Raw genomic sequence first — 26,216 nt, 5'->3', positions numbered from 1 at the left:
TGGAAGAAAGCATTTCAAGTCAGTAAACCAAATGGATTCTTTAACTAGAGATGGGAATTAATCTGTTTTCTCTCATTATTAATTCATGCGAGGAAAATGTGTGCTGCTCCAAACTCAAATGAAATATAAACCAATTAATTTATCTTCCTCAGAACAATACATTTGAATCACTTTGTGCGTGCCAGTACTACTCTTTATTTATTTTTGTGTAAAAAATTATCTATGCTAAGTATACAATAAATATATTGCCCATTTAACTGGATATTTGTGTTATGAGGGGTAAATACCTGGGGCTATGTCTCCCTTTAATGGCTCTTATATATTGGTACTGTCTTAACTTCTGGTGGACAAAACCCATAAACCCAGGTAAAACCTGTATAAAAAATAAGGCTTTCAGGTAGACAGTATGCATAAGAAGGATAAGAATGTTCGTTGAATAGAGTCTTTAGCCAATCTTGTTGATAATGAAATGTATTCAAACTCATTAAAATTCTAAGAATTGATGTTGAGTTTGTGTTAGCCGACACATACTTGTCCCTTAGTTTATGCATAGATCTGGGGCTTTCTCAAGGCTAATTGAAAGTGAAACATTATATAATCATCAAAACTGAAAGAGAACAACAAAGATATTATTAATCATTCCCATATTAAGACCAACATTGAACATTAACACAAATCACAGTTGTCTATGTTAATGTAAACCAATTCAGTAAACAATGTTCTCTTACTGTCAGTACTCTCTAGTGGCCATAAGGTGATATGTTCAGTGCTTAACAAAACTTCTAAATAAACAACAAAAGTGCTCCACATCGGAGTCACATGTGACAGTACCAGGTGGCATAGCAGGAACACCACTCTCTGGATAAGTATGTACCCCACTCCTATATCCTCCATTAAGATAACAAACAACAGGTATCATGCATATCTATTGCTAATGCTTTTACACTTCATTTAGTGGAAGACTACTATGTTAGAAGTTCTCCATCTGCATTTTATTTCCCAGCAGCTTTTTATTGGTTTCAAGCAAGAAGCAGATGGGATAAGTGGAGCACACATTCTTATCTCACTAACCCCGTGGCCCTCAACCGTGTCCTAAATACCTCCATCAGTACAGTCACCTTCCCAGACCCATGTAAACATGCAGCCATCTACGCCCTCCTAAATAAAACTCCAGCTGACCCAACCAAACTCACCGAATTCCGACCAATATCCCTTCTTCCCTACCCAGCCAAAGTCCTGGAAAAAGCCATCAACAAGTGTCTCTCCAACTACTTCGCCAAGCACCTAATCTGGTGCTGTGGATGCGTAGGATGTGTGCGAGTAGGAGTGCTGTGGAGCAAAGGTGCCTGTGTGGTTGGCTGAAGGAGGTGCAACTCAGGTAGGTGAGCCCAGCGTTATGCAGTGCCTTTAATGTGTATGTGAGGAGTTTTAATTGAGCACGTTTGTGTATTAGTATCCAGTGTAGCTCCCTGAGGAGCAGTGTTACGTCCTGTGTGGGAGGTTGAGGCTGAGTCTGGCTGCCACGTTCTGGATGGTTTGTAGTCTTCTAATGAGTTGCATGGGGATATCAGTATGCAGGGTGGTCAAAATGTTTTTCCATAAAAGGTAGCCAGGCTAAATTTGCAACCTGTTTCACACATGTTGAGATTCTAAATGTACACCTGGGTTGCGTATTGCCCTGGAGTAAATCGAGAAAATAACCAAAGTATTGCAAACATTTGGTTTTCTTTTTGCAAAAATGGGCAAAGGGTGCTGTGAAAGAAAGTGTGTTTCTTTTTTTAAAAGTTACATCAACAAAAGGTTTCTTGTGCTAAGATCACCATCTTCCCTGCTTTCAGAAACAAGCAGTTGTAAAACACATTTTGTTACAGTTTTTGCAGTTACATTTAACTCTTTTTATAACAGGACTTTAAAACCTAGGCGAGACTGATGTGATATTCCTACACTGTTCATAAATCCCGTTACCTTTGAATTTAAAGAAGATGTGGAATTATCCTTTCCTCTCCGTGAGGAACATGGCCAATCTTCTCCTAATTTGTGCTGAGCCTTTATATATTTCTCCACAGGACCTAATGACAACCTCTGCCCCAATAGAGTTTTGCAGCTACAAGTCATCTAGTTTTCGCTGGACATCAAAGATAACTAGAAGAGCTTTCACAATTTATGAATAACTTTCAGCAATGTTGCAAAGTGACTGATGAATTTTCCTGTTTTGTTAAATATCCACAGCCTCATGAAATATAGGACTTTGAATAAAAAGGTACCATTTAGGCTTTCAACTAGGCTTTCTGCCTGCCATGATTATGAACTTTTAAAAAAGCAACACATGTTAATTTCATTTAATTTGCTTTCCTTAATTAATTTAAAACATAATATGTTTTTATTGATGGTCTCAGAAACCCCAAGGATGATGACTCCTCCAACAGGAGAGCTTTCTGTATTGCTATACCCATAAGGGGTGGCTCTTAGTATTCTATGCAAGCATACTAGCTAGAGTCTTTAAACTGATCTACAAACAAGTTCTATGGTCGGGCCTGCTGGCCCTTCAAATGAAACATTAGCTTACACCAACAAGCTTGCTAAAATGGGAATCAATATAAACAGACAATTTCTTCATGAAAGTATGCTGTACAAACACCGTAAATATGTTTACAACCTAGTCTCCTTTATCAGGAGTACCTGGTTGCGGTAACGTGTCAGAAGACATGCTATGGAACTGTGGGTGTTTTATTTCTCTTAGGAATGACAGAAGCTAGCTTATTTAAAACATTAACCATCAGTAGAACAATTTACTCATATTGTGCCACATAATTATTTTTCCTATTTCGGGGATAGAAAAATCAGCAGGCAAACAAAGTGTGCAGTTGGCATGTGTTATACCTTTGATGTGGCATTTTGAGCCCTGGCTCAAGACATTTTTACCACAGTTTACTAATGTATGCAATTACTCATTTTTCCTTATGTTAAAAAATGTGGATACATTGTTATTTTACTAGAGCTATATATGTATTAGACCTGGCTCAATCACACTTGACCAATTTCTTCAAACTACAATTGTTTCTTGCTTATGCTCATGTATAGTATAAATACTGCTACACTGTTTCACTATTTATGTTTTCTGTTGTTTACTAAAGGACATGTATAAATATCCAGATATTGAGATCATTCATGGAAACAATTGCAACAAAGCAAATATTTTGAGAATCTGGGCTACTAAATGATCTAAGATAGTCGCAAGACTGAACTTGAGAAAAAGATGCACAAAGTCATGTTTAAGGAAACCTCTAACTACCATGCCCAGAAACTATTTCTGTTGGACAATGCCTCCCTTGAAGTAGGGCAATCTGCTCCTTGAAAAGGTCATTAATGGAAAGAACACTTCATATTTCTGGGCATTTGGATAACCCCATCCTATGGCACTTTCAAAAATCAGAGCTGAAAACCATGCTAATTCTGCAACATTTTCAGTTGCAGAGGCCTGTCTTTCCTTGCTGGACATGTCTAACTGGTACTCTATCTGACAATGTTAGCCATTGCTGTAAGTTGTTCGCCCTGCATTACCTATTCAACCTATGTAACTCTTTCATGGCCTTATATGTTACATACAATAATTGTGTTGTGTTATATTATTAGGGGCCTGATTTAGATATTAGGGTATGGGTTACTCCATTACAGCGGTCATGGATATCCCATTCGCCGAAATCTAAATCCCATTAAATACTATGGGATTTAGATTTCGGTGGACGGGATATCTGCCTCCATTGTAACAGAGTAATCTGTCCACCAACATCTAAATCAGGCCCTAGGTATTTTACATGTCATTATATATTGTTTACATTTCGTTAAGTTCTCTACGAGCTACCAAGGCTTGTCAATCCAATGTAACAGTTCTAATTAATACATAAATGAATCTGAATATTAAACCATTACTCTTAGATTAAGGAGTTCAAGCTGTGTTGCTGAAGTAAATACAAACGTATTCTATGAAAACCTATACACCAAAAGAGTAGCGTGTTCACATGCAGAAAATATTTGCTCAATAAGAGGTGAAACACAGCCTACAAAAGCAGGGTTTACCAGCTATTCACCAGCTGAACAGATGGTGTTTTAAGAAGATTGTCAGGCAGTAAACTAATTTCCTTCATTATGTTGGCCAACCTCACAGGCAACTCTTGACGTAAAAACATATAGGATGTCTTTTCACAGGCATTTTCAGATCCTATTAGAAAAAGGGAAAAAAACAATGTAATTAGAAACAAATCCCACTCATCTTACATAATAAAACACAACAACTGATTATTTTGCACATTGTACAAGCCCCTTCAAAAACATTAAAAACTGTATCAATGATGAAATTAAATTAATCATGTTATAACAAGTGAACTGATTACTTGATAGTTTAAGGAACTCTTTATATATATTTGAAAACAGACCTGAGCATCTATTCAAGGTGTGCTTTCACTGTTGGATGAGGTTATTCAGTTCACAACGCATTAATAGGCGTCTGCAGTGCTGATCTAACTGTGTTTCTTAAATTCCAATTAGCTATAATTGAATAAGCCTACTTGAGCCATTGTTGCCTGTGTATGCTATGTCTATGGCGTTGGCAGTGGAAGGGACCATCTATAATCCCATACATGACTCACAAAATCTCAATTTGTGCATGGAATCACAGAACACATGTGCAGCAGTAAGACCTTTCTTCTTTAAAATGACAGGTAGGGTACAAGCACTCTTACTACCTGTATTTGCAGGGCAGTAGCATTTTTCAGTTACCGGCTCCCTCTCATTAATCCCCTTGACAGTGGCTTACATCAATCATTAAAGAAGAAGGCAATTACCAGCAATTATTGCACAATGCAGTAACAAAAAATAATGCATGCATAGTTTCCATGGTGAGATGCAGTAGACCAAACATACAAGGAATACAACACGAGATGCATGAAGATACTCCTATCTAGCTGACTGGACAGAAAGGTACCTGAATTAATATATGCAATGTTATATACCATAAATACTTTAGGCCAAGAGTTTGATAAGGTTGTAGGGGGGGCAGGGGGGGAGGGGTGAACTCCTCCAACGAAATCACTAATTATGGTGTCATCGTCCATTACGTGATCTAATTAGTCAACTTACTTATTTTATTTATACAACTTGTACCTTGATTTTGGCAAAGAACATGTGGCAAGTTTCCACAAAACTATACAAATATATAGTTATTCAGTGGTAGATATATGTAGTTCGAGCCAAGTCACTTCCGAAGTCAGAGAACTTCACATGTAGGCCACAATTCATGAAAATGTCAATAACTGCATGAACTTTACATATTTTATTTTCCTGAGACAAATTAATGTCCACATAAACACACATGTTGGCAATTCAACATTATTTTAGCTGAATGAATGAATGCAGTTTTCTCAGAGCAGTAGGGATATCAAGGATGTGGGTGTATTATATAGTATGGTTGTGCAACCCTACCATGTAATACACTTGCAAAAACTGTTCTGGATCCAGTCAGCCTCATTTGTAAAACCTTTAGCTCAACCCTGGGTAGTTGTGTTTTCAAGCAGCAATGCTTAAATGAAAGAACTGGTATAAAGGATTTAGAAGCACCAAACAACGGGGGTGTGGTCTGGCCGTCGACACGAATTGCCACCTGAGCGAGGAGCTCCGTGTGGCGGGCTGGGTCAGGGCCTATGGAGGGGGCGCTACCTTTCAACAAGAGCCCCCCGTTACATCGGGGTCATGTGCAGACACGCCGGACCCGGGAACCGTGGAGACAGGTGACGGGAAGCGGCTCTAACGGCCGACAACAAGATACGGCCGGGTGCGGCCAAGCGAGGTGCACTGAACCGCGGCCACTCCCTTCGACAGGACCACAGCATACTAGGAGGGGGAGGCGAGGAGTGAACAACCTTCCCCTACGTGTGGCAAGTGAGAGATAGCCCAGTGCGCAGCGCCGCGGACCAGTGGAGGGCCCCACGGACATGCGGCAGACGACCGCACACGACTGAGGCTGATGGAGTAAGGTGTCCTGGGGCCCACCCGAGCCCACGAGGTCCAGGCAACTCAGCTCCAGCAAGTCACCGTGGCTATTGGACAGAGGGGCTTTAAGGAAAGGAGCAGGAGGAAGCAGCACTTCTCTGCTCAGGGCTCTCCATGCAAAGGCAGGCGGCAGCTGCAAGAGACCCATCAGGAGTGTACCCGTCCAAGCATCTGGTCCCCCCAGTGGAGTACTATGAAGGGCAGGGCCCACCTGTCTGACCACTGCAGAGCAGCAGTTGGGGTCCCAAGTAGTTAGACTCCCCGGGGCTTACCACTGCAGACGCTATTCTTCTGCCCTCTGCTCTCCCAACCTTGTATAAGCCAGGCAATTCGTATTGGGCCCAGAACAAGCACGGGATTACCCTGGGAGCTCAGAGGGGGAGGGTCACCGCCGCTCTAATTGCCCGCAGTTGGAATGGAGAGTGCAACCACTTGTTTTGGAACATTTTTGCAGTTGCGAGATCCCCTCACTGCGAGTGACATCTTTCTCAGGCCTAATATGCTTGGGAGAGCCCTCACGACGGCCATAGTACCGGAAGCTTCTGCAGCTACGACGTAGACACAAACGCTCCTGCTGCAGGACCAAGGTCTAATAACCACATCTTCATCAGGTAATTCCTCTTCAGGATCTTCTCCCCTCCAGGGCAATGCCAAACGGGAAGTCTTCTGGCAAACACTCCCATCAACTATTGTTTTCTGAGGCCACTGCGCAACCGAAGACCATGGCAGGGCAGACGGTCCCTCCTTGCCCCGCGACTTCGCCAGCTGAACCCACGGCAATGGAGACAGCGGATCACATACTGCAGGAGATCACCGCAGTGGGGCGCCGTCTAGAGGCAATGGATTCAAAGATATCAGACCTGACCGTGGCCTCTACCTCCATACGAGCTGACATTGCCGGCTTCCGGGAGACAGTAAATGACTTAGATCTACGCCTCACTACTGTGGAGGACCAAGTCGCGTCACTGCCTGAGCAAGAGGCAGAATTTCTATCTCTGCGAGCAAAGGTCACAGACTTGGAGGACAGGAGTCGCAGAGATAACGTTCCCCTTTTTGGCATCTGGAACACAAACCGGGCTCCGATATCAAAACGTTCTCTAAAATCTCCTACCTGAGCTCACCGGCCTGGATTTCTCCCCGCCACTAGAGTTCCAAAGAGTCCACAGGATCGGCCCTCTACATAAAGCAACCTCCGGCAAGCCCCGTACCATCATTGCATGTTTTCTGAGCCATGAACAGGCACGCCAGACCATTTCGGCAGCTAAATCTCAAGGTCCGTACTCTCTGGAGGGGCATGAGATCAGGGTGGGGGTGGATTTTTCCAGACTAACAAATGAAAAGCGGAAGGCATTCTTGGCCCTCCATCCACAATTCAGGAACCTGGACATTAAATTTGGTCTTTTCGAACCAGCTCGCATGTGGTTTACATATAATGGTAAATCCAGGGACTTCACTGAACCTGCGGATCTCAGCGCCTTCCTAAATGGCCTTGCTCCACATCCTATGGATTTCGCCACAACACATTCGATCCCCCCTCTGTTTCACTCCCTCTGGCTCAGCCGCAACGTACAGCCTCGCAAAAGAGGGGCAGGGTTTATGACCGCCCGCCTAAATCACAGGAGGGCTGGGACCATGCCCTCAAAGGGGTGATTGACCACACTCAGGACCAGGGCAGAGACAAGTCCCGTTACCCCCTGAAGCCAGCTTTCGAAGAACACCCGTAATGATGGACTCCATGGTGCTCAGAGGACTCCTCGTTCCCCGCCCAGCAACAGGCACTTTTTCATTGGACGGCTAAGTGTCATATTAGACTATGTTTACCATTCTCTTTCCCTTCGGCTGGGGAGGGTGAGGGGAGGGACTGGGCCAGAGTTATGTCCTTATGTTCGGGTAGTGGCTGCAGTTATTCCCTTCTAATTTTGGGCTTGATACATGGCCAGCTTCATCGTGAATACTTTGTCACCTTGGGCGTTAAATATGGTCGGAAACGCTGAGCAGCAAAGGATACAAATAATTTGTTCAAGCAATATCGCATATGTTTCATGTTACAGTTTATTTAGATTTGGTTATTTACCATTGGCACTTTTTGTATGGTATCAACTATACAACACATATCATGTGATCTACCTCTGGCTGTCGGATGTGATCTCGCGACCAGACGCTGCCAGTCCCCCCCCCCTGTGTCCTACCCCCTTGGGTTTCCTTTCCCATAGCCCCTGGGGATTCACACTCACAGGGAGCTACCACGAGACATGGCCCATAGAGGAACCCCGGCATACTATATGCCCCAACACTCGGAAGACTCGTCATCCCCCCTTCTATTTTACTCACCCCCGCTGGCCTAACTAGTGAGGTGCTGAGGTGGCATGTGCCATAGAATATTAGTCTTCATTCCGCAACCTCCTGTGACCACCTTACTTTCCTTAGGCACTCCCTAGGCCGTGCTATATGAGTACTCCTTTACCTATAGTTATGGTACCCTTGACCTGCCCCCCCCCTTGACACTTCCAACAGTAGCTGCCACGCCTTTCATAGCCCCCGAGATACACCTTGTTGGCGCTGTCAGCCCTGAAATGATATAGTATGGACCTTATCCTCTCTATTCGCTCTGGTAGGCGATAAATCACGATCACCTGTTTGGGCTGTTGGCCGGGTTGCAGTCCTCTCTTTCAGTAATGCCTCTTGTTCGATCTCGCCTTTCCATGCTCTTTTTCCTCCACTCACTATCGCCCGGCGATATCTAGCAATGGGGGCTTCTTGGTGGGTCTATTAGGTTGCACATTCATTCCTTTGTCCCCCTCGTGCCTCCCCTGATGCACGCCCGGTGCGCGGGTCTTACAGGTCCCAACCCGCAGTCTAAACGGTCTTTCTGTGGCGAGATACTTTCTCGTTTACAGTAGTTTTCGTTTCCTATCTCTTCACCTATATTTCTTTTATTTTACTCTTCTTTCGCTTCTTGCACAATTTCCTCTCCCTTCTGAGCATAACCGTCTGCACACTTCCTCCCTTTACCTCCGCAATTAGTATCTCTTTCTATTTCTTTCTCTGTCTCTTTTGTATCTCTCTCTTTCTTACTGCTTACTCTACTGTTAGTACGATTCTTTCTCATTCTGTGGCCGAGGGTTTCCCCCATATTTTCTCCCTTACCCGTTTGTTCCTTTTCAGAACACAAGTGCTCTGAGCTTCGCCACTCCCAGCCTACTCTTTCATTCATTGCAACAACGTACACGTAATCTTCCGCTCCCCTTCGACTAGGTCTCTACTACGCTCCATAATGGGGGTCAGTGACCCTGCTCACTGTCCTCTCTTGGAATGTACATGGTATGACGCATACACCAAGCAACAGAAGGTCCTATCTTATCTCCAATCAAAAAGGACTGACATTGCCCTATTGCAGGAAACCCATCTCTCCTCATCAGAATCTGAAAAACTCCGTAGAGACTGGGTGGGCAAGGTGCTTTTCAGCGGAGCGCCATCTGTACACAGTGAAGCGCAGGGATCAGGGTGGAAATGAGGGGTGGCGATACTTATTCGTCGATCCCTACAGTTCAGGCTTCTTAAAACGTGGTGCGATCCAGAGGCATGTTACATCCTCGCCAAGCTCACCCTGGACTCTTCCACAATTTGTATTGGTACTATATATGCTCCCACAGGCTCCAAATGTTCTTTTTTCTTTCCCTTAATCGCCTACTGACAGAGATCGGCGCCTCCCAATACCTGCTTGGTGGGGACTGGAACCTAGTGCACGATGTCATCTTGGATCGATCAAGTGGTCTTGATGCGGGCAATAATGCCGATTGGGCCCTCCTAAGTGAAATCCTGTCTGATGATGGCCTGTTGGACCACTGGCGCCTTTCTCATTCATCCGATCAAGAATACACCTTTGTCTCCACCGTACATGGAACTCAATCCCGGTTGGACTACTTTCTGATTAATCATCGGTTCTTACAGACGATTCGAACGTCTGAAATTCTTCCGCCCGCACTGTCTGATCACGCTCCGGTTTTATTGGCCCTGGAGCTGGGGATGGTCGTAAGCCTTGGCGTCTCCCAAACCCCAGATACTGAACCTTGAAGGGGAAGGAACAACTTAGGTCTCACATCGCCACCTATCTTCAGAACAATAAAGGTTCGGTCAATTTGACCCAAATACTGTGGGCGGCGGCGAAGGCAACGATTAGAGGACAGCTTAGGAGAGACGCGGCCATTTCCAATGCCCAAAGGCGTGATCAGCAGAAAAAAAACTGGAAGAATACATTGCCCAGACCACCCGCGAGTAAACTCAAACCCCCACTCCGTCCACTCGTCATCGTCTGGAACTAGCCAAAATGGAGCTCAATTCCCTCTATGCATCTCGGGCGGAATATGCCTTACAGCAACTGAGAGGTCGCCACTATCAGCACGGGGAGAAGGCGGGTCGCCTGTTAGCAGCTCAACTCCGCCAAAGGGAGGCGGCTCTGGCCATACCAGCCTTACGTGGATCCGAGGACACGTTTATTACGCACCCACAGACCATTGCGGAGGAGTTTGGTTGTTTCTACCAAACTCTATACACCCCAGAAATAACTGAAGACACGGGTCGCTTGGACACCTTCCTTGAGAGGGCAAATATACCATGTCGCTCGGATGAGGGTAGAGCGTTCCTGGAGGGCGACATCAGTAAGGAGGTGATACAGCAGGCAATAGCCAATCTCCCATATCACAAGGCGCCTGGGTAAGATGGGTTTATGTCAGAATTCTATAAATGGACGGGAGCAGATACTGTAGACGCCTTATAGGAGGCATTTCGGGGGCTGATCAGACGGGTTCTCTAAACCCTCTCTCCAACAAAGCCTCTATCATAGTTCTACTCAAACCGGGTAAGAACCCTATTTATGTGGTAGTTATCGTCCCATATCCCTCCTCAATGGAGATATCAATATCCTAGCAGGGATCTTGGCATCCCGCCTCAAGAAGGTCATCCCCTATCTGGTTCACCACAGTCAAGTGGGTTTTGTACCTGGTCGCTCATCGAGGAATCACCTCCATACTCTACTTCACTTCATCTGGACGGCTAGGGATTCACAGGAGGAGGCCCTTGTCCTCTCACTGGATGCCGAAAAGGCGTTTGATCGAGTAGAGTGGTGGTACCTCTTCAATACATTGAAACGTTTTGGTCTTGGGACTAGCTTCATCAACAGAGTGCGTTTGTTGTATGACTCCCCAACAGCCCAGGTAAATTGCGGCGGGTTTCTCTCCGACACTTTCTCTGTCAACAGAGGGACTTGTCAGGGCTACTCCTTGTCACCGTTATTATTCCTATTAGCTGTAGAACCTTTAGCTGCAACAATTTGCAGTGCTAATCTTATATCCGGAATATCGGTCCCTGGTGGCGTGGCCACCATTTACTTATATGCTGATTATATTTTACTCACCCTCACCGACCTACCTAACTCCTTACCATCCCTCAGAGCTATCCTATCAGAATTCGAACATATTTTGGGCTATCGGATCAATTGGGACAAGAGTGAGGCGCTACCATTATCCCCAGTGACAATAAGTGCTTCGGTTCAGGGATTCTCAATCAAATGGAAACAGTCACGTCTTCATTATCTGGGCATTGACATTAACCGAGGTTTGGATAAAATGGTAGCTGACAATTTAGACCCATTGCTTAGCAGTATGAAACGGGATTTTGAGAAATGGACACACCTGGGGCTCTCTATGTGGGGCAGAGTGCAGGCGGTACGAATGGTGACCTCACTATGTTTTTTTATACGTCCTGGGCATGTTACCTTTGCGAATACCTCTTTCTCTCCTCCGAGAGATAGATCACCGTATCCAGGCTTTCGTTTGGGGGTCCGGGTGTCCACGGCTATCTAGAGCTGCTTTGCTCGCCAGACGTGAGATTGGGAGTTTGAGTCTCCCCTCAGTGGAACATTACACCCTAGCATTATATCTTTCGCAGGTGGTCTTTTTACTCCAGTGCAGGACCCGCCACTTTGGGTGGAAGTGGAACGGACACTCTCACGATCCTCATCAGGACTCCAGGTGCTCTATAATGCAGGCCCGGCACCCCATTGTATCACCAATCCTATGATCGGAGCCATGCAAAATTCATGGCGGCAGGCACACCGCTTAATGAAAGTGGATCCCCATATACATGACAGGGTGCCAATATGGGGCAATAAAGGTTTTCTGATTGGGGGAACGACTATTTTCTGGACGGAGTGGTGTTTGAAAGGTCTTAGTAGGGTGGATCAACTCCTAACAGAGGACAGATTGAAATTGTTCTCGGAACTCAGGGAGCAGTTTGATCTCCCGGAACATCACTCGTGGTGCTTTATACACCTTAGGCATTGTCTGGAAAGACGCTTGGGGAACCCAACTTGGCGACTCCCTCAATCCCCAATACTTCACTATCTGGAGACCTCGGGTCGCTTGAGGGGAGCCGTATCAGGACTGCAGGTGTTGATGAACCAACACCTCTTCTCTCACCTCCTCCTCATCTCCCTCAAGAACAAATGGCAGGCATGCCTGCAGGTCAAGTATGAACTGGAGGATTGGGCAGACTTAATAGAGGCCAGAGAATGCGGAGCACGAGAAGCCCATTTGGAATTCAGCATTTTCAAAACGTTGCATGACTGGTACTGGACTCCCCAGAAATTGCTTACTGCAGGGTTATTAACTCACGCCTCCTGCTGGAGATGCCCTCATGCTCATTGTGATTTACTACATATATTACATGACTGCCCGGTCATTCAGCCCTTTGGTGTTCAGGGGGGACACACCCTCAGAGAAGCCTTGCCCTTACCGTCTTCCCTCACCCCCTCCCTCCTATTGCTGCATGATACCGGAGAGCTCTATGATCTCTCCCGACCGCAACACCGTCTATGACACACCGCACTGGCCATAGCTAAGGTATGCATCCTCAGGCACTGGCGCGCAGTGACCGACCCCTCCCACGGAGAATGGATCCCTGCAATGTATCAGACAGCCTCCCAAGAGTGACTCATATATGACTTACAAGATAAAACTGAAGTGTTTCTACAAATGTGGTCACCCTTTCTCTCAGGGTCAGGGAACTGAATAACCACCCTGAGGGTCATGACACAAACGACCAAGCGGGCCACGCTTATCTGGAAAATTCATCATTACACACCACTGCGATATCATACCCTTCTGCCCTGCACCGGCCCCAGCTGAGTGCAAACACACAACCCCACCTGCTCTACATTCGGTCCTCTCAAAAATGTACCGACCAGTTACCACAAAATGTTTTTTTTTTTTTTCTTTCCTTCCTTCTTTCCTTTCTCCACCCCCTCTGCTAGTCCCCTTATTCACCTTTCTTTCGCCAATTCTCCTTGGAAGTATCCCCTGCCCTTCCTCCCCCTCCCATCTGTGTTGTTTATCCCCCCTCGGTCACCACCATTCCCATTATCATTATCATCCTCATCCATGCCTCTGTGCTATACATTCTCACTCTAACTCTCGCTCTCTCCTTCTCTTTCTCTCATTGACACCCTCTCCCTATCTTATCACCTCTGTCTCCACTATCATTATTAACCCATAGTTATGATTCTCTTGATTTACTTTTTCAGTTTTGTATGTAGCTTCTTCAGCAGATGCCCCCTTCCAAACCTGTGATCCCATCCTTACTCTTTCATATCGTCACCCAGCGACACCTACTCTTCTTCCCTGCTGTGCTGTCACTGGGCGTTATTCTTTGTCCGTCCCCCACCATGTCACCTTTTGAATCCTTCCTTCCTCTTGTCATGGGGTGGATATCTCCCCTCCTAGCAAACCGCTCGGACCACCATTCCCCGCCATCAGCCCGTGTCTTGTGTCTGGGGGGCCTACAGAGCTGTCTCTTACCTATAATTCACCATCCTCGTGGGACATTCTCATACTCCCCATCCTCCTATCTTCAATCTAGTCGAGAGATACTGGAGCTCTGAGACACTTAGAGGAGCGGTGGCTTGGGACGGCAGGTTTTATCGTTCTTTGAGGAATATCTCTATCCATGCTCTGTATTGGGATCTGAAGGGCGACGGAGGAGGAATACTGTAGTATTGTGGTATTGTAGTATTGCGAAATTGTATTTTTTATGCAGTATTGTGTTATTGTATTTTTGCACTACCGTATTATGGTATTGTACTGCAGTATTATTCTGTTACTGTGCTATGGTTGTACTATGTGCTTTATCTCAGTTGTGGTGTTGTGCCTTAGATACAGACATGAAGTACCCAGGATCTTTTGGACATTAATATAAACCAAAGTGTCTCTCTTTTCTAATATGTTTGACTGTTTGTGTGGTATTGCCAGATTTTAGTGTACGATGTACATGGATTTTACAGGCCTGTTATTTGCTCTATGTACAATGTTATGGAAAATAATAGACAATTACAAAGCACCAAACAACAAAATAAAAAAGTCACCACACAACAGAAATCTGACACCAATTTATAAAAATAGATTTTGGGGCTCATTACGATTTTGGTTGCCCGACTGACAGACCGCCAAACCTGAGGGGTGAGGCTGCCATCATACCATCGGCCTCGCCCCCATCGAATTATGATGTTTCCACGGGGCTAACTGGCGGAAACATCAGATTACAACGTTTCCGCCGGTCACCTGGTAGAAACAATGCCACGCCACTGCCAATGCTGTCACACAACCGCACCCTTGGATTGTGCACTGTCGGCAGTTGGAATATTTAATTTACCTGTAAGTCCCTTGTACAGTGGTATCCCATATACACAGGGCCTGTAAATTAAATGCTACTAGCTTGCGCCACCCACAGAAGTAGCCTTTCAAACCTGTCTCAGGCCTGCATGTGCAGTTTACTGCCACAGGGACCTGGCCTCTAAATTATCTAGCCAGGCCTGGAACTCCCCTTTTACTACATACAAGTCACCCTTAAGGTAGGCCCCAGCTATCCCTATCGGCAGGGTGTTGTGTATGTAAAAGGTAGGACATATGTCTTTATGTACTATATGTCCTAGTAGTGACAGCCTATTTAGTTTATCACTACTGTGAGCGCTACTTCATTTATAGGAGTGCATTGGAAAATGCTCTGACATATGTCTAAGTGGTATCTTCTGATCTATAAGGAATAGCATGGGGATGTTTAGTATGTTTGGAATGGAAGTGAGAAATAGTGCTTACTGGTGTAGATGGATTTTTTTGTACCATTATTGGAATGCCACTTTTAGAAAGTGAGCATTTCTCTGTGCTTATGACTGTTTTGCAGTTTAACTCCAATCCACGTTTGGGGCAGAGCGACAGCTGGGCTTGGTTCTGCCCTCACACAAAGGGCTTGTTTACCCTCTACTGATGTCTAGAGCCAGTACTGGAGGAGAAGGGGGCATTCCTGGAACCAGTTAGTGCTGGTCAGAACCTCCCTTGCCTCCTTTGTGAAAGCTGAGCAAAAATGAGTATAAGTACAGGGGGCTGTCCCTCACATTTTTAGACACTGATGGACTTGGAACCAGATGCTGCTGTAGGGGGACTGTGACGCTGAAAGAAACCACCACTGGACTGACTTGTAATGTGCTGGCCTGGGGGCTGCTAAGCACCAGGGAGACTGCCACTTATTCTACAAGGACCCTGGTGAGCTGGCCTGATTTTTTTCATCTGCCCTGTGTTCCCCCAGTGATCTTCAGGGGCTGAGTGATGTGACCCTTTTATCCCCAGCATTGCTGTGGCTTCCATTCTGTTTTGAGATGGGGACAAGTGGAGGTCCACTCTATGGCCCCCTGCATCTTCGTACTCACCAGCTGATCTCATGGGGCTGGGTGGTGTGACCACTTCCCCCCCCCGGTTTCTTACTTGCTAGTGCATGGTGAGCATTTTCCTTGCAGCTTCAGCACGAGTAGCCTAGAGAGTGAGGAGTGCTTGGACTACCCTGAGATTAGCATGCGGTGAATTGCTGCAGCCTACTTTCCTGGGAGCGCGTGGGGAGCTCCCGTTCCCAGCAAGTCAGCCCACACGTCCCCGTGAAGAAGGGCCGGAAAAAGAAGAGAACTGGACGGGGCCAAAGCAGCCACCTATTCTGGTGCAGATATCCCCGCCGAAAGAAGTGCAGCGCAGAAGAGGATGGTGGGTGGTGGAAAAGTGGGGAGCCTTGCCACTTCCCACGCTGCGACAGATCCCAGAGTGCAAACCTCCGTGTTAGGGAGGGGGAGAGAATGTTTGTGTTATGACTAATGCCATTTGGGAAAGTGTCCTTCTATGTGCATTTACTTTGGTGATAATGTTTTGCCTGACTACAGCTGGCTTTTCGCAGAGTACCAGCATCCTGTGTGAGGTTCTGACAACTACTTGTGTAGCAGGATACTACTGATACATGCCATTTTTGGTCTAATGTTGTTTTGTGCAATACAGTTTAGTTTTATATAACTAATATAGATTTTCTTTTGTGGTGTATTTATAGTGTCACTAGTGTTATGTGTGTTGTGCAAACGCATTACACATTGACTCTGGGATAAGCCTGACTGCTCGTGCCAAGCTACTAAGAGGGTGAACACGGATTATCATGTGTGCAACTCCCTCACCATGACTAGAGTGGTGATCCCTGTCTGGTTGAAGTTCCTACCCTAGCCAACTAGGAACCCCATTTCTAACAGCAGGGCATTACTTTTACAAAACATTTTTGCTCATAACTTGGCCTGTGGTGGTCCTAGGACAACGGGACCACCTTCAAAACATTGACCACAATGTGCTCTTTCTGTCTCCTTCATCTCTGGGTCCCCAAACAATGTTAATGGGGACTACAAAATAATAACCCCTACCACCGTTCATTATCTTTTTAAGCTCTCTCATGGCTAGAACTTTTGTTTTACAGGTGGGAGAAGTTATGTTTTATGGGCCATGTTTATAATATAATTGCAGGAGGCCTGCTAGCTCTAAAAATGTTCTAGGGGCTAACTATATTGTTACACTGCATTACTTTATCCTGTTTTTTTTCATGGGGCTCTGCCATTTAGGGGCTAACATTATAGTTACATGACCATTTTTCTTACAAATTATATTCTTTTAATGGGAGGAGTGGCAGCCTTGAAAATGTGTAATGCACTATGACCCCTGGGGGATAATTATATGGTTACACTGCATTACTTTCTCTTATTCTTTTTACATGTGGTTATGCTCTCTAAGAGCTTACATATATGGTTTCGTGACCATGTTTCTTCCACATCCTATTTTTATTGTGGTGTCCTCTAGGTGCTGTTCTGAGTATTGCAGTCAACATACTATAATATTCGCAGCATGAAAACTCACCCCACAATGCTTTGCAGGGCATTACTTTTACAAAACATTTTTGCTCATAACTCAGCCTGTGGTGGTCCTAGCACAATGGCACCACCTTCAAAATGATCTGTCTACATCATCTCTGGCTCCCCACACCAGGTTAGTGGGGACACCAATTTAATAACCCCTCCCACCATTGCATTTTTAAGCTTTCTCATGGCTAGAAGTTTTGTTTTACAGATAAAAGAAGTTTTGTTTTAAAGGCCCTGTTTGTAATATCATTGCAGTAGGCCTGTTATCCCTAAAATTAACCTTTAGGGGTTAAGGATATGGTTACACCACATTACTTTCTCCCGTGTTTTTTCATGGGGTTATGCCCTTTTGGGGCTAACAATATGGTTACATTACCATTTTTCTTATAAATTATACTCTTTTTATGGTGCCCTATAGGGGCTGTTTTGAGCATTACTCTCTAATGCCAAAAGTTTATATCCGATAAAGGTTTATATGATAATGCATATGTTTTAATAATCTCTCATTATTAAAATCATGACAATGATTCAGGCCAACTTAACATCCTTATTACACTAAAACTGTTTGAACACTCTTGATATGTTTAGGTGACCCTTCTAGTTTATTTCTCCTCTGTGGTTGACTTTTGTTTTTTTTGGGAGAAATGCGTTAGCCAGCCAGCAACTCTGATGGTGGGTGGTGAAAGTTGTATTCTATTGGAATTAGCATTGCAGATTTAAATTAGGAAGCTACAGGGCAAGTTTTTAATTATTTTGATGTGACTACAGGAAGAAGGTAAATGGAAGTGCTTTAGTTATATGCAGAGCTACTGGAATATGGCAAGAAGGGACGAAATTATGCGGCAGTGTTGACCCACTTATGTGGCAAGAAGAGTCCAGCTATGAATTTACAATGCCAATAGCTCTCAAGTAAAGGCGAGACGTATTGCAAATGCTTGTTTTACAAACGTAAGCTATCTGTACCTTGCTTCAAATGAAGGGCGTGCGCGGAAAGGCGATCGGGGGTCTGCTCTCTTGCGAGATATAACGTTCTTCGTCTATCATGGCAGAACTGGTGCCAGTTTGCTCCGGTAAAGTGGGTTGCGCCCACCTTGGCAAGGACTGAGGATGCTCCCTCTATTAAAGGATGGCTGTTGTCACCTCGTGCAGAACGGTGTCTCAGTTGACAGAGCAGAGGTATGACCTCCCGGCCCATTCAGAAAGGAGTATTGACAGACATGGCAGGGCTTGTAAAAGACCACGCCTCCCCACACTCCCCGCCCCCTATCAGTGACTAGCACTCACCGAAATCGAGGAACTGCTTCATAGAAAGAGGGGAGGGGGAGAACTTGCAGTAATAATCCACTTGCTGAGGAATTGTGATGGCCCTTGCGGCGCTGCTCATCAGAGTCCGCAGCAGCCGCATCCTGACAGCTTCGGTCCGTAGCTACCGGCGGGGCAAGCTCTGACCGCAGAGTGGTTCCCCTGTGAGGCTGAGGCTGTGGCTGTGTCAGGGTGACTGCGATGAAGCACCGAACAGAGCAACCTGCAAAACACAGCTGACCTAAAAGATGAACACACGGTGGTGCTAGGAGACCGGCACCCGCGCTAACCAATCACGGGGTCAGAAAAGTACAGCCTTTCTCCAGCGGACCCCGCCTTCCACATTCCTAGCCAATGAAGGGCTGACTATAGCGGCAAATTAACATATTCCCAGCCGAAAATAAACCGTTCTCACATAAAGATGTCGACAGGGCAGAAAAGAGCACTCGTGACACTTAAGAACTATACTGCCAGGGCTTCTAAAAAATGTGTGACCAAAAAGGTGTAATTCTAGGAATCCTTTGCAGGAGGTGTGACTTATTTAGATAAAAATATAACTTAGAATGTTAATTAAAATTCCTGCTTCAAACAGCATGCCACCCAACCTTATTTTGGTGCCTCTCTGATCTTTATGTTATTGCAGGCAGGTATTTACCACAACTGAAATGCGCATAAAAAAAACCAAGACATCGGTTCTGTTTCTGTTCTGAAATATGAGAGCCTGAGTTAAACATTACTAAAGACTGTGGAAGAGGTAGTGAGCTTTGAAGTGTAGCACTCCCTTTCTTCCCTTCACTTACCTAGGCAGGCCCGAGACACATATGGCTTGCCCTCTTTTGCCTCACATCTGACTGAAATCCGCCATCTGCATATTTCCTCTCTTTACTCTTTAGCACCCTCTTTTCACTTTGCATGTAATTTGTGGCATTTCTCTCACTTCACCAGCCTACAAACGTATATGCACTGCTTTTTCTTTTACTTTCACCTTGCCAAGTTTTTGACAACCACGTACGGTCTTCACGCATATTTGCATGGAATTACAATTCTATGTCAGGACCAGAGTCTTAGATTATGCTTCTCTTTCTATGCTTTATTAATCCAGCAGCCAAAACAAAACATATCCCATAAGTTATACTAACACCACATGACTAACCATAGAGAGGTATGCTATGAAAGGCTGTAACACTAAACCACTTCCTCTTTCTTTGCTGCTTCCGCAGCTTTGTGTTGTCGATATTATTCCGCTTTTACACGCTAAAGTGTATTGTTTCAGTGCTTGATTTATGCGTGCTGCGCTCACGTCCAGTTATAATTGTAGTGTGGAAGTGTGAGCGGACGGCGGTGCCTCACGCCCGCAGCCCTATATTTAGTCCCTTGGGACTGTGAACACGCGCGCATTCATCTCCGATGATTGCACGCCTCATTAAACGCGGCGGTGCTCCGAAACAAATGCGTCTGAACAAAAGAGAGGAAAAAAGGAATTGTTTTCCTTTGATGAAGGGCCCTCCTGTTTTGAGTAGCTGATTATCGTGCCAGTACAGATTGCAGTGGTCTGTTACAGGGCTATATTTTAAAGTGCTCTTTATTGCCCCATTACGCCCTGTGTCTTAGGACTGCACAGGGTTGTAAAATTTGAATAGGCTGTGCCTAGAGTGCTGCAGGCAGCTCCCTCCACGCTTTATTGATTTCACTTTCACGCCTGCTGGGGTTGTGCACTCCCCCTGACTGTAGCCCCGGCTACCCCATAATTTGCAGCGCCTTTGGGACGTTTCTGAATTAAATAATGGCACAATCATATTCTTACGATGAAGATGAATATTTTGGTGGAGACGCTCCTTCTGTAGAGGGAAATCTGGTTGGGGTATTGGATAATAGTGTACAACTCTCTGTCAATAAAGCCTTAGCGAGGGCTCTGGGGCCCCTCACCCACCATTTTGAAAGTTTTGCCCGACATAAAGGCTGGCTGCCGCCTCTCGACCCATGAGATGACAATCAATCTGGACAGCCTAATACCTCCAAAAGTAAATCTAAATCCAAAAAAATGTCCCCATTCAGAAATCTTTGAACGTTTATCGGCCTCCATTCAAAACGAGCATGGTTACTGTTCTTCTCAACACCAAGAATGGTAGGATGCTGGTCATATCCCAGACCAGTCAGATTCAGATCCCGAGACAAACTCCGATTCGGAGTCAGATCAAGTGTACCGCCCGGGCACAAGTAAACGTAAAAGGACTGATAAGTCCAAAGGTCAAGCTACAAAAGTACCACAAGTTCTAAATTTCAATCCAGAGGACATTGTCCACCCTCGTTCATCTAGTTGGACCCCACCTCCAGAGGTGGCTTTATACATCCAAGAGCACATCAGATCTGGTTTTGATCAAGAGGTGAGAGCCAGACTTTGTGTGGAGTGTCCCAGACCCGATCTTGAGGGGAAGGTCACCGATACCCCAGAAATTGACCCCACTATGGTCACCTTTATGAAGAAATGGTCAAAAGACCCTAAGAAAGGTCTGGACCGTGCTTGGAGGTCCTTTCAGGACAAGCTACTAGATTTAGCAGGCCCCCTAGCAAAAATCCTGGAGTTGGGCTTCATGGCTAAATAGTCTAATGTCCCTATTGACCCAGACATACTAGTGGGATGGGCTTAAAGGGCTATTTGTCACTTAGGTAATGCTAATGTGGCAATTTCCACGGAAAGGAGACGGTCCATCCTTATGCGAATAGATCCCTAACTGAATGAACTTGCTACCTCGGAAGCGGATCCGGTGGCTCAGGGACTTCTTTTTGGAGCTCCCTTCATCAAGGACCTTTCAAAATTTGCTGCCACCTTTAACTCGATGGATAAAACCCAGTTGTCCCTCAAAAAGGTGTTTTGCGACACTCTTTTTTTCGAAGGGTCGGACATATGCGGGGCTGCTCATTGGGCCGTTACTACTATCAAGGCTCCAGATGTGAGTCTTCAGGTCGTCGACGAGGATACGACAGGGGGCAAGCTGCAGATTCCACATTCTATCCCACCAGTTACCGTGGGGGTCGATCTAGGTATCGCAGGAACTACTACAAAGGACAACAGAATGCCTCTCAAGAGTCCTCCAATACAGGTGAGAATTATTCCTTATTCAGAGGTTGTTCTTGGGGGCAGAGTTCAGTTATTTCTGACTGAGTGGCTGAAGTTGACCAAAGACCCTTGGGTTTTGGAAACAGTGCAGGGCTTCAAGCTAGAATTTTACCAACCCCCCCTTTCAGGTTTCCCCTCTCCCTCTTCTCCATTTTCCCCTTCGAGATCAAGAGATCATAGCATTAGAGGTTCAAACTCTTCTAAAAAAAAAGGGGCCATTTGCCGGTCTTCTCCTCATCCCAGGGGATTTATCAGCCCCATCTTTCTGGTGGACAAGCAGGGAGGAGGTTCTAGGTTAGTTTTAAACCTGAAATAGTTTAATGCCTGGATAGTTTACAGGTGTTTCAAAATGGAGGGTATTCATCCTCTGAGAGATATTCTTCAAGAAGGGGATTGGAAGGATGCATATTTGAATATTCTGGTATTTCCTCCTCATCAACGTTTTCTCCAATTCATTTGGCTAGGCCAATGTTTCTAGTTTCAGGTCCTTCCCTTCGGGCTGTCGTCCACTTCTTGGTGCTTCATCAAGGTGATGAGACCTGTGGTAGAGTCCCTTTGCGCTCGAGGGGTGAGTTTAATTGTTTACCTCAACGATCTGATCCTCCTGGCTAGGATCCTTTAGTTTGCCACAAACATCTTTCGTGGACTGTTCAGCTGCCCCAAGACCTGGGGTTTCTGATCAACCAATCCAAATCTTGTCTTCTTGCGTCCCAGCAGATGGAATTCTTGGGGTTCCAAATAGACTCCGCAAAGCCTCAGTTGATATTGCTCCAACATGAAAGTACGCACCATAAAGAAGGAGTTATGTCTCCTGTTGACCAAACAATTTGTGTCTCTGAGGAATTTAGCTCGGATGGTGGGACTTTTATCGTCCTCAATCCAAGCTATCTTCCTGGGTCCCCTTCACTACAGAGCTCTTCAGAGACTCAAGATATCTCATCTTCGCAAGGGATTTTTGTATGCGGACAAAATTCCTCTGTCGGAGGAAGCAAAAACAGAGATAGCCTGGTGGCTCAAGCATATGGAGGCCTGGAATGGCAGGGTGATCTTCGGCAACTCTCCGGCTATCATTCTGAAGTCTGATGCCAGCAGATGGGGTTGGGGAGCCCGTTGCGTGTACTGACTACAGGAGGCCGTTGGTCGGAGGAGGAACTCCAGCACCACATCAATTGTTTGGAGCTAGTAGCGGGATTGTTTGCGATTCGGAGCCTGTCTCCTCTTCGGTCGGACTGTTGCATTCTGCTGCGGATGGACAACATGTCAGCAGTCAGATATGTCAACAAGCTAGCTGGTATGAAATCGCAGATACTCGTGCAGATTGCCAAGGAATTTTGGCAATTCTGTCTTCAATGCCGAATTTTGGTGATTGCGTAATACCTTCCGGCAGTGAACAACTCAGTAGCGGACTGGAACTCCAGATTTCTCCAGGATGGCATGAATTGGAAACTACATCCGAGAGTGTTTCATTGTCTCAACCAGCGTTGAGGCCCATGTTCGATGGACTTGTTCGTCTCTCACCTGAACCATCAACTTCCCAGGTTCTTCATTTGAAGACCAGATCTGGCGTTGTCGGCCACGGATGCATTTCTTCAGAACTGGGCCTCTCACCTGGGTTATGCATTCCCTCCATTCAGCATGATTCAGAGAGTTTTGGCGCAAGTTCGCCAGCAGCGGGCAGAGATTCTCCTAGTGACCCCTTTATGGAGGGCTCAAGTTTGATTCCCTCTTGCTCTGGAGCTATTGTGAAACTTTCCTCTTCTGATTCGAACTCAGGACAACTCGTTACAGGACCCATTGGGGAACCCTCATCCCTTGATTTTGATGGGCAAACTCCGGCTGGGAGCATGGATAAGTTCAGGCAACGCTGGCACTTGCCAGGCATTTCATCGCAAGCTTCGTTCTACATTCACCAAGGTTGGGCCTCAAGCACCCACAAATGATATGCTTCACCTTGGAGACAATGGGTATATTGGTGTGCAGAACGAGATTCCGATCCCTTTAAAGCTGATGTCAATTTAGTGATTAATTTTTTAGCATCATTGGCAGCATCTGGTCTGACTTATAGGTTTATTAATAACTATTGGTCAGGGATTTCAGCCGGACATTTGCTTGTCTCTGGCAGATCGTTGGTAAACACCTCGTGATTTGTAAACTCATGAGGGGCATTCATTTATCTAATCCCCCTCATCCTCATTATTCGTCCCTTTGGGACTTTAATGTGGTGTTATCTTTTCTTCTCACATGGCCAGAGAATAAATGTTTGTCTCGCAAGCAGCAGTCGGCTAAACTGACTTTACTTTTGTGTCTATTTTCTTCCAAAAGTGTAGTAGATGTCAAGAATCTGGACTTAGCAGGAAGTATTTTTTCCCTGGACTGGGTTTCCTTTTCCATTTCTAGGTGTATAAAAACAGGTACTAAATATGTGTCCTATCCAGCATTTCCCCACAATTCTAAGTTATGTGTAGTGTAATGTCTGAAAGCATATGAAGCAGCTACGAATAAATTCAGGAGAGATCCTGGTGGTCAGGTTTTAATTGCTCTCGTAAAACCGTTTAATCCGGTTACTTCTGCCACCATGGCTATATGGATTAGATAGTAATTATCCGAAGCGGGTATTGATATTTCTACTTTTGGAGCCCATTCACTTAGAGGAGCTATGGCTTCTAAGTCCTTTAATTTGGGGGTCAGGTTAGAGCGTATTATGAGAGCAAATCGACATCCAAGGCTTTCTATTACAAACCTATTGTAGATAGCGCATCTGTGGTGGTGAACCAGCTTTGAACAAGCATAATTTGAGCCTCAGGCCCTGACATAGAATAACATTTATTAGAGTTTATGCGTCAAGAATTTTCAGTTCTATTAAGGACACGGAGGCAAGGATTATCCCACCCTAAGACAAATGACGACTCGTCTTACAACTTAAGCATACATTTTTCCTTGAGATGGCACATTGCTTTACCCTCCCTGTTATGATAAATGTTTGTATTGATGATATTACCATGTTTAAGCTAGTTGTATCCTTAATTGATATTATGATTGGTCTATATGTTGTTTTTTCCTAGGATTCAGACAGAAAAAATTCTGGAATCTTCAGTTTGTGGCTGTCAGGGGACAGTGTTCGTTCTTCCTAGATGGGATATTCTATGTTTCGGATATGGATCTTCAAGTTTCTTGTGATGGACTCTTTCTCCTATTGGAGGACCTGGTTCGAGTTATTGACTTTGACTCTACTGTGATAATTGACTTTTTGATTGCCGTATGCAAAGAAAGAGGAAGTGGTTTAGTGTTACAGCCTTTTATATCATACCTCTCTATGGTTAGTCATTTGAAGTTAGTATGACTTATGGGATATGGTTTGTTTCTGGATAAACTTCTCTGATTGGCTGCTGGATTAATAAAGCATAGAAAGAGAAGCATAGTCCTCGCCTCCGTGTCCTTAATATAATTGAAAATTAATGACGCTTAAGTTCGATTTTGTTTCTTGTAATGGGCACACGGGACCATTAGTCTGTGCACTCTGTAGAGCAGTCAATAATTAGATGTCCATGTATTCGGAGCACCTTTTTGGCCCACTGACAAGCACTGTGAGAAACTTGCGCTACTGTCATCCTCAACTCAACTACATGACTCTCAATTATGACCCTTTATAACTTGGAGGAAACTCAGTGCACAGTATGCAATATAAAACAGCAAAATGATCCATGAAACAAACAGAAACTACAAACACACACCATCCTGGAATAAGCAACTACTTTTAGGAAATGCATAATTAAGTAAACCATGTTAAACATAAACAGGCTTCACTTAGCTGACATAAATTACCTTAATATTTTTTACATTAATTGTTCAGAAATTGAGCAGTGTTTAGGTCTGTAAAGTTAAGGACAGGAATAAAGGGGCAGATGGGGATCTGGTCCAATGTCTGTTTTTAATTACAGGTAAGTAACCATGGAATTATCCCTACATCCTACATTCTCATCTCATTGATTACGTATACCAAAACTGTGCTGAAAATTATGTACAACAAAAATCAGTATTATGCTTGCATCAGCTGTTTACTAGTGGAAACATCCGTTAAGGGAGCCATCACTGAGCCAAAACCTTGTGACCAAATCCCTCATTTGAAATCCCCACATCCTGAACTCTATATGGATTAAAAAAAGCATGAGTAATCACCCAAATGCCTGCAGAACACATTTCTGTTAAGGAGGTTCTCTTGTCCCAAGTTTAAAGTTTAGCATCTCTTTATTTGACATACCCACAATCCTACCAGGTAGGGAAACTTTGACTATCTCATAAGAAATTGTAGAAGCCTTGGTACCCTGATTTGCTCTACCAAGAGCAATAAACAACTGGCCTGACTTCTTGAAATCCTTGGTATGACCTGTATAAACCCTAGATAGATTGTCCTCTTATCATCCTGTGAATATAACACATTTTCATCTTAACAAGAAGGATTAGGAAAGAAAGAGGGAAAAGGTTGTGGCGTAA

General features: G+C 44.9%; 1 protein-coding gene across 3 annotated transcripts in view; it reads right to left on the bottom strand.

Moving 5' to 3' along the window:
* Positions 1 to 18,891, bottom strand: part of PDK1 (pyruvate dehydrogenase kinase 1) — a 163,164-nt gene extending 144,273 nt beyond the window's left edge. For 2 of the 3 annotated variants that reach the window (XM_069225344.1, XM_069225345.1), the window contains exons 1-2: positions 18,590 to 18,891; positions 4,078 to 4,219 (exon numbers count right to left, since the gene is read on the bottom strand). In XM_069225344.1, the coding sequence (XP_069081445.1) occupies positions 4,078 to 4,219; positions 18,590 to 18,710 (263 nt within the window). In that variant the 5' untranslated portion in view covers positions 18,711 to 18,891. Of the gene's footprint in view, positions 1 to 4,077; positions 4,220 to 18,268 lie in introns of all 3 variants that reach the window. The other variant, XM_069225343.1, reaches the window with a different exon arrangement.
* Positions 18,892 to 26,216: the final 7,325 nt, after the last annotated feature.

Source organism: Pleurodeles waltl, chromosome 3_1, assembly GCF_031143425.1.
Source record: "Pleurodeles waltl isolate 20211129_DDA chromosome 3_1, aPleWal1.hap1.20221129, whole genome shotgun sequence".
Taxonomy (NCBI): Eukaryota; Metazoa; Chordata; class Amphibia; order Caudata; family Salamandridae; genus Pleurodeles; species Pleurodeles waltl.
This window is presented reverse-complemented; position numbering and strand designations above follow the sequence as displayed.